Below are 12,808 nucleotides of genomic sequence, written 5' to 3' on the forward strand. Positions count from 1 at the left end.
TTATTTACCAATAAGAACAAAATCATATTCTAAAAGATCAGTAACTATCATTTCAACATACAAAAGGGTAAAAATATGAAGAGCACATATTTTTTGGCCAACTACCAATCCAATCCATATGAAATCACTGAATCAAGCTTCTAATATAGTTTTTTCAAAAAATGTCTATTGCAATAAAGAAGTAGTAGTGTTGGAACAGACTTCATTTCTTCAACAGTCAACTCACTTGACTGTTTTCATGATAAAAGTATGAAACAACTATTTACAAATGTTTGTCTTTCGTTAGAAGAGGGGAGATGAATTTTATAGCATTAAAAAATGCCAACCTTGATCAGTACAGAACCTTTCACATGAAAGGCAGATATGCTATCATTCTGCCGCAGAAGTCAGTGAGAGTACTACCTTAAAATTATTATCTGTAATTTAACATCGCAACAGAACCTTTCTCAACCAACTAAATTGCCAAGATGGACAAGACATGGGCAACCAAATCAGAATAAAAAATTTTTTTAAACATCATTGATGTTATACACAAACTGAATTGTGGAAATTAAAATTAATATACCTACAATTTTTGAAATTATTGGATAGGTAAATTTTTTTTATCATTTGCTAAAAATAAAATTTCATAAGTTATTGCTCAATTCAAAAATCAAACAAAGAATCAGTCTGGATTAATGGATTAGAAAGATGGTCTCTTTGTGAATAATTGATAAAACACTATAATACTATCTTTGAACACTATAATTTAGAATTGATTGATAAAACGGAATTCTCAATATTTTATTTGCTTATCAAATTTTCATCTTTCACTTCCCATAAAATAAAATACGGTAATCATAAATTGATGTCAGCCTTTTGTTGCTTATGAATATATAATATAAATAAGAGGAAAAAAATAGTACAAGAAATTTATTACAAAAAACCTACAAAATTACTCTTGTATATAAACAAAGCCTTATAAATTAAAATTTTAATAAACACAGGTGTTCAGTACACCATGATAATGAAGCAGCTAATGTACAGAAACTTCCATGGCATCAGAATCTGAAAAAAAAAAATAGTTTGAAAATTAAATTTAATTGCCAAAATATTTGTAATAATGAAGTGGCATCAACACTAATAATAATTTGGGACTTTAAAAGTCTGGTTTAATGCACAGTCCCCTGACAATAATTTTTATTACTGTTGTATTATAGTTATTACCATTTTTCAGTGGTTACTGGTTTTTATTTTTCATTACTGTTATATTATTTAGAATTTATTAGTAATTATGCACACAAATAAATTGTAGTAGTTGGTGGGCTATATAATCACTCACTTCCTTTATACAACCCAGAGAAAAAAACTTCAGACTGATTAGCTAAAATGGTTGGAAGAATTTTACAAAATTAAAAATTTCTACCATTGTATTATTTTCAAGCCTCAAGCTAAGCTTATAAGCTTATCCCTGGTCTCTTGTAGCTTCCTTTCTCCTCCAGTTTTTTCCTTTCTCCTCCAGTTTTAATCTTGCACATCCTGCTTGAGCCTCTCTCTTTAAATCCTATCCTACCATTATATTGAACTCTCCTTCATTTTTACCTTGAATGGGATATCTATAATCTGATTTATATATTATGTGCAGTTGAATTCAAGGATAAATATCTCAAAAGCAAATTTGTTAGACTTTCATTTTTAAATGAAAGCCTGCTCAATTATACATTTATTGATTAACTTTTTATCAAATTTAAGTCGTTTTATATAAGAGGTTTTTATTTTGTCCATATAAAATTTTTTATTAAGCAAAACATTTGCTATTGGTAAATTATAAATTCTCAAAGATTGTATGAAACGTGGTTGTATAGTGTCAAAGTTATAATTTGTTGTCATGTCATTTACAGGCTATGGTAAATTCATATCAGCATTTTAGAAACCTTCCTTCAGTGTGAATTAACCTGTCATCCTGTTAATCAAAACACATTAACAAGAGCCACACTTCAAGGGTTATCACAACAATCGTAAGAGAAATAATGGTTCCCTAATGTAATTTAAAATAACAGCCAAAATCACCAGATCTGTCTGCATGTTATTTTTTCGTTCTTTTCGGGAATAACTGAAATAAGATATTTTCAAAACAATCACTACAATATAACCTACAAGATCTTTAAATAACAGATCAGGGAAGAGGTGGTTTGAATTTAAGAGCTATGTTGCAAAATGTAATGGCTAACCTATGCACAAGAGTGTTTCAAAATATGAAACAAAATAAGACCATCTTCGAGATTTTTCTAAAAATTGCAAAAATATATTTTCATTCCATATATAATAAAGCGACTTCATCATAAGATAAAGTGATAATAAACGGGTGAGAAATACAACATTTTCCCTAAATTACTTTCAATTTATGCATTACGAATAACAAAGCTTATAATGTAATTTAAATAGTCATAAATAATAAATATTTTTTCTAGTTCTTTATTTATACCTCCATCATGACTTTTAATAAAAAAAAAAATGTGTAGTGCTAGTGCTACACAGTGACTAACTAGACAAGCTGATTTTCCTTCAAGAGTCAAGATTTCTTCAAGTAAAAGTGTTTCCCCCAATATAAGAGCTGTAAAAGTTACCTTCAAGTCTCAAGGTAAATTTAAAAGAAACCTTAAAAAATTAACTTATTATAGCAGAAGAATTCTACCTAAAATAAAACATTTCAGGCTAATAAAACATAATAAATAACCAATTAAAAGGAAATATCACTTAAATATAATAAATCATAACTTTTACCACCCACCACCTCCTGCGTGATTATACAAATATTCATCTTGATATTCTTTCAGAAACTGTGTAGACCTTCCCTCATCAAGGAACAAGGAGTAAACACGTTTAACATCATCTATGCTCACCTACAAAAAATATACAAAAATGAATAATTATTAAGTCAGGCACTGATTAGTAACTCTAAATAGAATAATATGAAAGAATTTGTCATCCCTGTCAATTTAAACTCTCAAAACGACTTAATTAGGAATTAGCATCATAATGCTCGCAATTTTAGCTTTGACACTATCAATAATAGAAAAATAATATTTTTAGTGTTTCTGTGAAGACTGAAACATACAATGCATCTTGATGCTGCCACTTTCAACGTTTTAAATATTTTAGGCAAAAAAGTCATTTTAGCACAACAACAGCAGCAGCAGCAACCGCCGCTACAACCACCACCACCACCACCACCACCAACACCACAAAAACAACAACCACCACCACCACAAAAACAACAACCACCACCACCACAAAAACAACAACCACCACCACCACAACACAAGGGTAAATCAAATATAAAATGGAATTTTTGTTTTATAATTTACTGAAGGATAGATGATAAAAATACATACAATATTTTTCTACATAATTTCCTCTTTTGAAAATCCCCCTATTGTAAAATAAAGGTGGGTGTGATGTCAACAAATTACGAGTGCACATGCAGTCCAGAATAAGGATGCAATTTTGTTTTGAGTTTGAGCATGGGGCTAAGCATTGTCGTGAAGCAGAATGATATTTTTCTTTGACAATATGAGTTTTGCTTCGTCTAACAGTTGTACAGTGAATTCTGTACAACATTCATGAAGAAAATCAACATGCAAAATTCCTCCGAAATCAAAAAAAAAAAACTGTGGCCAGAACCTTTCCAGCTGACAGTCAACTGTTGGCTTTAATGGGTCCAGTTTCTCCCTTTTTTCACCACTCCATACTTGCCTGTTTTGATTCTGGGGTGTAATTGTGCACCCAAGTTTCATTGCAGGTCATGATTTAATGCAAAATAATTCTACTTCAGTTTAGTAACAACTCAACAACTACTGGCACACCTCTACCTGATAGAACTTCTGACCTTCGGTGAGAAGACAAAGGACCCATCATGCTGCCACTTTTTTAAATCTAAGATCACCAACAATGGTTGTCTGAGCACTGCCATAGCTTATTCCAATCTCAGAAGCAATTTCTGCAATTGTTAATCAATGGACGTTCTCGATAAGGTGACAAGCCATGAGAACATTTTCAGCAGTAGTACTTGTCCTTGGATGATGTTGGTGAACTTCAAGTAGTACTCATCCTTCCAAAAACTGCTTATACCAACCATATACTTGAATCTAATTAAGTGTGTTGTTCCTGAAGCCTTCTCAGAATTTAAGATGGTTTCACACCCTCTGCTGTGAGACATTTAATAATATGTTGCACAATGATGATACCTCCTGCTCTGACAATGTGATACCGACTAGAAAAATGTAGCGAGCTGGCTTCCTAAGTGTGAGATCCCCTCCACAAGTCCCTAGGTACAACACTGAAAAGCCAAGCTCCTCTCCATTAGCCGTGCGTCAACAACAAAAATTCCTGTTTATATCTGATTCACCCTCGTAATATTCAATAACAAATATAATATAGAAAAGTAAGCAGAATTTTGTTTACTTCTGTCCTGTAAGAACAGAAAATAAATCTTCATAATTAATTGCACATACTAAAAATTCTCAACCATAATTCAAGAATCTGATGTCTACATTTGAATAATCCAAAGTTAAGATATAAAATATAACACAGCTTATAAGCATCAAAGAGTATAATGAGGTGGTTTTATAATCACTAGAAAGCATGAACATACATACACACATTAATCTGCTTGAAACAAAAATATTGTTCTTGAAAATATGCCAAAATATTATTCAACATTCAGTCTTAAACTTCAGTTTACCAACCATCTGCAGTTACAGGAATTATATTTCTTTCACAGTTATTTAGAAAGACAGATTCACCTTACAACTGACCTCTTTAGCCAAAGCTACTCAGCTTGTATTAAAGTACAACTTTGAAGTAAATTCTACTGATTCATATAAAGCAATGTTGTTTGTTTAACACATTCACTGCAGAATTATTTTATCGCATTTTACTGAGTACTGTACTGGTTCCCGAAGACTGGAACCTACATTGGTTTAGTGCGGCTGGGTTTGACTGAAAACTCACCTTAGTGTGACTGCTTTTTTTTTAACGTAATCTTTACAATTATTTTATAAAATGTTACAGCAACTAATAAGCGATTTTAAGGGGTTTTTTTGTAAATATTTACCTTCCAGTTGCTGGTGGTATGAAATGCATTATGGTTATGACACATTACTTAGTTGTGATTCCTACTGCTGAAGTAAGGATGCATCAACTATTTAATTTATTATTTTTTTTTATAACTTATGAATGCAAAATAATTCAATTACTATTTGTTGTCAAAATTATTTGTTTGACTAATAATCAATATCTGGTTAAATCAAATTGCTTATTTATGCAATTGTTAATGTGGTATATCTCTGCTGAGAAATGATTAAAAATAGAAATTGCATACTGTGGTACCTTGCGAAGTAAAAGAAAGGAGTCCCGAAGAAATAAGACAATTGAACCCCACATCTAGTCATAAAATTATAAGACAAATGGGCTGTATTGATGTTAACAACAGTGTATTCCCATGACACAAAATTAGTTGACACAGGAAAGACCAACAGAAAAGGTGAACCGATAAAGAGACCAAGTTGTGTTATAATAAAGCAAAAACAGGAATAGACAGTGACCAAATATGTTGTCAACCTCCTAAAGGAGGGTGTTAGCAAATAGTTTGGGAAGTAAACAAAAAAAAAATTGATATAGAAAATGGAGTAAGCAAGAGACTTTGTCATATGTTTGTAAAACCCGACGGTCCAGGGTGAAAAAAATTAAAACATGCCATGATTGCTACTAGAATCTGTGGAATCAATGAGTAGCAAAGAAGCAGATAGAAAAGCGCATAAGGTGACATCTTCCTGGCAAGAGTGCTATGGCAAACCAGGTTGTTGTCTAGAGTGTTTTAATTCATACCATAATTTTATTTAAACTATGAAAATGTTAAAAAGCTAAGTTAAGTTAGAGTATTATTAAAGTGTTAATGAATTTTAATGTCTAGGGTTAAATCTTATATTACTTGATTTTTTAATGACATTTTGCACATTTTTTTTTGTTTTTAATTATTAATACGGTATTTTTTTTAGAATGTAATTAATAAATTATTTAAATAGTAGAACAAAATTAAATTAATAACAAACAATAGAATTATTTATTATAAATTAAATGCAGTAGAAATATTTTTACTTTTATCTTATTTACTTATTTTAAACTGTTACATATTATTTTGCACTTAAAACTATTTTAATATTATTTATTAAAAGTAAAGGAAAGTTATTTAATTAAAGTATTAAAAGATAAAGAGTGAATTTACTTAAATGGATTATTCATTCAGATAATGATTACGCCCATAATTATTAGAGCGGTTCCAGACTCTGGTTAGGAAATTAAATACATCAACAGTGTTACTCTGGACGCCGGCGACACAAACTACATAAAAATATGCCAAAACTAACATAAAAAAACAAATTCGTAAACTAAACATAGCAGAAAAGTACAACTTGATTCAATAGATATTTCTAAGTATCAATGGTATTCCTGTACCTGGCTATTTATTGGAGCTGCACTATCATCATGGCAGGCAATTAACTGTTTGAGTATTTAAAGACCAACTCACAATTTCAATTTTCCAGTCTCCTTTTAACAAACCACAAAATGGGTCCACTAGCATACTTTTTGACCAAGTCCTCCAGGGTTTTTGCTATCATACCAATTATCAAAACTAATCTGGCATTAATTCTGCTGTCATCCACCCTTTTTTTTGGGGGAATATAACACGTACACACACACATACAAAAGTAATTTTATATTTAATGGCATAAATGCCATAAAAAAAAACTGTATTTCTAATTTAGTACCAAAAAGAAATGTATTAATTTATTGACAATGGCAATCACATTTGCAAATAGTAACTCAGCCCTTTTAATTTCTCTTAACATAATTTCAATGGTAAAAAAATTCTCATTTTTCTTTTTCAACAAGTAATTGTGAGTCATGTAAAAAAATAAAAAGTAACTTCATCAGCATTATCAAATGGTTAAAACAGAATATTGTAATATTTATCTTTATAATCAAAAGGTAATTTTTGACACATCATTATTCTACACTGTAACAGGAGTTATTCACATTTCATTAATACCATCATCCATGGCTAACTTTGAAAAAATCTCACTACTCCTTGTAATCTCTCTTGACTTTTATAATTGAAATTACAATCAAATAGCAGCAACATTTTCTGGATGTTTCCACTCTTTGTCAAAAAAAAAAAAAATCCTTTTTGCATGTGAATTTTTTCATATTAATAATAAAAAGGTACATTTGCAAAATTTACTGAAAAATAATGAAAACAGTTGCAAACAATTCATTAATATAAGTGTTTCAGAAGAAACTTTATAAATTTTGAAGGGTGTTTAAAAAATGCCATTGAATTTTAGACCACACTCACCTTTCATTATGAATCTTTAACCCTATAACAGTTCTTTATTTTAGTGGAAAAATCATTATTATGCCCTTTTTTCCACTAAACCTTTATTATTTTTTGCACATTCTTTTTTTACATATTTTTTATTCATGGAATAAAATGACAAAAAACTATTTAAGGACTACTTATGTACTTTTCTTATCGTGCAATGTAAAAAATAATATTTAAAAGTTCAATTATAACACTATAATTCACACATGATAAATAAAAATATGACTGAAGATTAGATGAAAATAATAGTAAAATTATGAAAACTATAAAAAAAAACAAAAATAACAATAACACAAGGAATTAATAAAACTAACATATACGCAACTTAAGGAATGATCAAAACACCAAAAACAAATGCATGGTAAACGTTGTTCAGAAGGATAAGAAACAAGACATATAGAAGAGAACCAGTATGCTACTAGCGCTTCAACTTTAAATTAAAAGTAAAATTTGAACGAGATTCACACACATTGCAGTAACTTGTCAAAAAACAAAATAAAACAGGTCAATTCATAATGACAAATTATTTCATCAGAGGCACTTTTCAGCTCAGCAAAAAAGTGGATGATGATATCTCATCAAAAACTGATAAAGGGTTAATAAAAGTGCGTTTAAATTCAACATACTTTTTTATTAATGATTATAAAGAGAGTGTGATATGAAAATACGCAGAGGAAGAAATATATTTTTGTACTTCGGATAAGCTGCATAATTTGTATACTTCATAAATATGTCAAATTTTTCAACAAAATTCTTTTTTCAATTTGCAAAGAAAGGGATAAGAACTACAGATCAAATAATTTTACAATTAATATGATAACAAGTAGAGCAAAAGAAATATTCACACAAGATTAAAGTCATTACTGATAAGAGTAATAAAGAAAAATTAACTTACCTCTGTACTTTTGCGTTTACGGCTGACCAAACTAGCAGTAGTAATTAACTGAATTGCATACCTCAGAGACGTTTCCATAGCTATCCTAGTTAATACTGTAAGGGCATCCTCACTCATTTCACAGTCCTCTTCTTCACATCTAGTAGGAGTATAAAATATGTAGACAAAATTTTTGTAGCTTTTAAAAGGCTTCACAAAATACAGTATTTCAAATAAAATGGAGTTACATGTATATTAATTTAAATATACTTAGTAATCAGGCTATTGAATAGTAATGGAGAGGGTTACGGATACAACAAAATTTTTACAAAATTTAAAGTTCTTTTCTACAGTATACTTTGAGTTATTTTCTGTTAAATTTTTATAAGCACAAGAATAAATATGTACCATAATCCCTAATATAGTGATGACATAAGAGGGCTATTCAGAAAGTAAGGAACGTTTTGGAATTTTAAAAAACCAAGTACAAGAAAAACTTTTTATTATATACATGTGAAATGAATTTGTATGGTGATTATGTTGAAAAGTAGTACTTTGTATGGTGGACAAGCTTTGAAATTCCTGTTTCATAGAATTCTGCCGCCTGTGATCTCAACCACTCAGTGACGCACCCATCTTGCACTAAATTTGTGGTAGCCTAACTTCTGTGAAACAATTTCAAACAATAAAGTCCGTGAAACTTGTGGGAAACATAGAGAAAACTCAGTTATTGTGAAACAGCGGTTTTCATGATACTTTTTGTCAACTTTGGAGACCAGATCGTCAGTCACAATGCTCGGACGTCCACTCTTCTCTTTATCGTGAACGTTTGTTCGGCCATTTTTAAACTGAATGCACCACTTCCTGACAGATCTTTCACTCATTATGTTGTTCCCGTACACTTCACACAGTTCCCAATGAATTTCTATTGGTTTTAAGTTTTTTTACTACCAAAAAACGAATCACAGACCGCACCTTACAACTGGCGGGATTTTTGATTGTAGCACACATTTCAAATTTGTATATAAAAAAACGGGCAGTGCGGAGATGTTCCCGTTGTCACGGCTGGACGCTGACTGAGGTGCCGAGCACGAGCACACCAATATATAAGCGATTGGTGTGCGCCTGGCGGCGACAGGTGGAAACGTTCCTTACTTTCTGAATAGCCCTTGTATTTAACAATGGAACCAATTCCATTTGCAAAATATAATGGCTGAAAATAATCTCTTTTCAATTTACATCATGTTGCACATACTAGTTTCTGAAGCAATATTTACAAAATCTATATACATTCAAAATATTTATAAAAAGACCTTTTTATCGAGATCTGCACAAAATTATTTATTAATGATTATGTAAGAAGTAGGTGAATTACTCCATGAATAAAATACAGATCTACCCTACCAGCATTTGCTTAAGACAGATCATGACAAACCTTAATTTTCAGAACATATTTTATATCCATATCTGTCCAAAACATTCACATGGTTTCTATTATCAGTGTGATTTGTAGATACTACTAAAACTTAAAAATATTAACTAGAAAAAGTTAAAAAAAACAAAAAAAACATTGCTAACATCAAACCAAAACTAAGAAATGTCACAAGTCCTTTGAATTACAAAATAACCACAATTAAAATGAATAAATACCTTATTTTAAGTATTTCCTTTAGTTCACTTTCCTGATATGGAGATGTAGCAATTATGACCATACGATCCAACAGATCAAGAGGAATACCATGTGGTGAAGTGTAATTTGTACCACGGATTCTTGTAATTCCTCTATTAGTAGCCATTATAACAATTGGTGCCATTTCATCTTCTAATGCCCGATTCAAGAATGAAAAGCATTCTATATCAAGCATATGCACCTGAAAATAGTTCATGCTACATAAATTCACACTAAAGATTAACAGACAGTAAATAATCAATGTAAATAAATCAGTAAGAGTCATAACAAGCACTACAAACACATAACAAGTTTACTTAACAAGCACTTCAGCTACTAGAGAGACTTAAACAAATATTTTTTTAAAATGAAAAGTACATAAAATTTTATTTCATTAACTTCGGATAAAAAAGGTGAAGTCTGATTCTAAACTTGCCTCCTTTCTCTTGTAAGAACCAAATATTTCATTAATTAAAATTTTATTTGCTGAACTTTTTTTTGTGAGGAGAGTAATCCCATTTACAGACAGTATCAGGCTCGCTAACAGATTCTGCGGATGTTGTTGCATATGTAGCCTGCATCCTACCAACTAAATCGCCTCCAGCCCCCTCCTGAGGCTGAAATCGCATTTAAGTACTTGTTAGCCCCGGAAGGTGCCTTTGAGTTCAGGGTGTTCAGAGTCCCCGTGCATCACCATCACCCATACATACAAGCACAAATGAACACCAGCTCCACAGAGGGCTGTCTGTCTCTCCCTCGCTCTCCAGTCAAGTTATCACCTCACTCCTTGAGGTCTTTGCTGGCTCTCCAAACTTTTCTAGAGGGTCCACAAATCAACATCTGTGAGCCCCGACTCCACATTGGAGTATGGGTAGCCAAGGCACCCTAGACATTTGGCTGTTACCAGGTTTGTCTCTTAATTTGTTCAGCTGTTCTCTTTGTTCCTCTCTTAGGATCTCTGTGGCTAGTTCTGCTACTGTAAACCACTCCCTTTCGCTGTTGAGCATATACTCTAGAGCATACTGTCTGGCCTCAGTTGGAGGACCCTGAGATCTTTCCATAGCAGTACCCACTTTTCACAGCCGAAGGTTTGCTCTAAAATATCTAGTAGACACACCTAGGAACCTCTGCAAGTAGGCTCTAAATTCACCGTGGTCAGTGAGGAGCTGTGTGAGGTGGTAATTTATCTCCCTGTGCCTACTACTTTGCCATGATGCAATCTCCACGATGAACCTCCAGGTCCACCTTCCCTTCTCCGATGTGTTCCACTGGGTTTGCCAGACCTCTGTAAGCTGCTGCCTGGCTTCTTCCAGTGCCGCTGAGCTTGTTCTTCTACCTGTAACTTCACTGAAGGTAGTCCTGCCAGAACTCGGACCGCCTCCTCCAAAACCATCCTATATGTTGTTGTTATACACAGCACCACCCTGCACTCTACAGTCCCCAGCTGCCTCTCATTCCTCGCCACTTTTAGCACCCCAAGCTAGCACAGCGTACAAGATAACTGAGGTGATTGCTAACATTATCAACCTCCTCCTTGAAGTCCTGGGTATTATCTTGCCCAGCATCTCCGTGGATTTTCCTGCCTTCTCAACAACATACTGGATATGCTTGGCACATCCTCTATTCATCTGGAGCCATACGCCCAGGTATTTGGCCTTCTTCATCTGTCCAACCCAGATGCCATCCACCTGCAGGGTGATCTCCCTCAACATCCTTCTTACGAACATGACCAGGCCTTCTTTTCTTTCTTTACCTCCGTTTGGAGGGCTCTCCTCACCTTCAGAAACTACCTCGCCAGGCGGGGATCCTCAGTGTCCACCAGTCTTCTCCTTGACCACTGCTCATGGCTTCTGCCCTTAGTGCCGCTATCCTGTCTGTCCACCAGTAAACCTGTTTTTTCCTTGGGTCTCCATTGATCTCCAGACAGCGGGCTCTCTGACCAGATCCGCCAGCCTCCATAGTACCTCGAAGCTAATGACTCTATGGTAACTAGCAAAGTCCTGGTCCATCACACTCCGGCTGGTCAACCTGTTTAACATTCCTTCTGACGTGAAGGTGATGTCCAGAATTGACCCTCTTCCTTTTCCTATTAAGGTCGGCTCCTGCCTATTGTTTACACAGGTGAGGGCCAACGCGTTGCTCCTGACGAGCAGTCCATTGCCACGTGCACTGGTGTGATCTGCCCCCGTTTTCACGCAGACTGTGTTTAAGTCCCACATGAGGATGACCCCCCCTATGCCAACTGGGGGGGTCATGAGGGCGAAGACAGCGCTCCACCCTCATGAGGTATTCATCATACTCACGATCGGCGCATTTTGGTGACACAACAACAGAGTACCAGCATACATCCACTTGTCCAGACTGATAGGTAGCTGTCTCCCGTCTCCCGTCTCCACGCTCAGTAGGGCGTACCTACCGGTGAGGTCATAAATGGTGACATCGCCTCTTCTATCTGTGACCCATCCTCTCCCCGCGAGCCTACATCTATTGAGATTAATTTGCAGCATCCTCATTATCAGTTAGCTCTGGTACACATGCGGCTACCCATCTGGTGATCCTCTTTGGCACATGCTGCACATCTGGCCGGCTCCTTGATGCCACTTCCACCTCCTCTTGCCTTTCCTTTCTTACAGACAGGATCTCCCTGGCAAGATCTATACTCTGCTTTACCTCTTTGAGCAGTTGTGCGTAGGTGGCCCCCTCCTTCTTCATGAGTACCATTACAGTTCTAGGGCTTTCCTTCGGTTTCTCCCATTTTTGTCCTTCATCTTCCTTCATGAAAAGGGGAACTTTCGCCAAGCACGTGTATGCCAGAGCCCCTGGAGTGCCGCCTCTTTTGCTT

The 12,808-nt window shown here is 34.1% G+C and overlaps 1 protein-coding gene across 3 annotated transcripts in view; it reads right to left on the reverse strand.

The window, feature by feature from the left end:
• Positions 1-897: 897 nt before the first annotated feature.
• rept (RuvB-like helicase 2 rept) overlaps positions 898-12,808 on the reverse strand; it is a 390,162-nt gene continuing 378,251 nt past the window's right edge. For 2 of the 3 annotated variants that reach the window (XM_075374509.1, XM_075374525.1), the window contains exons 9-12: positions 9,948-10,168; positions 8,319-8,457; positions 2,771-2,882; positions 898-1,047 (exon numbers count right to left, since the gene is read on the reverse strand). In XM_075374509.1, the coding sequence (XP_075230624.1) occupies positions 1,016-1,047; positions 2,771-2,882; positions 8,319-8,457; positions 9,948-10,168 (504 nt within the window). In that variant the 3' untranslated portion in view covers positions 898-1,015. Of the gene's footprint in view, positions 1,048-2,763; positions 2,883-8,318; positions 8,458-9,947; positions 10,169-12,808 lie in introns of all 3 variants that reach the window. The other variant, XM_075374518.1, reaches the window with a different exon arrangement.

Source organism: Lycorma delicatula, chromosome 1 (genome assembly GCF_047948215.1).
Source record: "Lycorma delicatula isolate Av1 chromosome 1, ASM4794821v1, whole genome shotgun sequence".
In the NCBI taxonomy this organism is placed as follows: domain Eukaryota; kingdom Metazoa; phylum Arthropoda; class Insecta; order Hemiptera; family Fulgoridae; genus Lycorma; species Lycorma delicatula.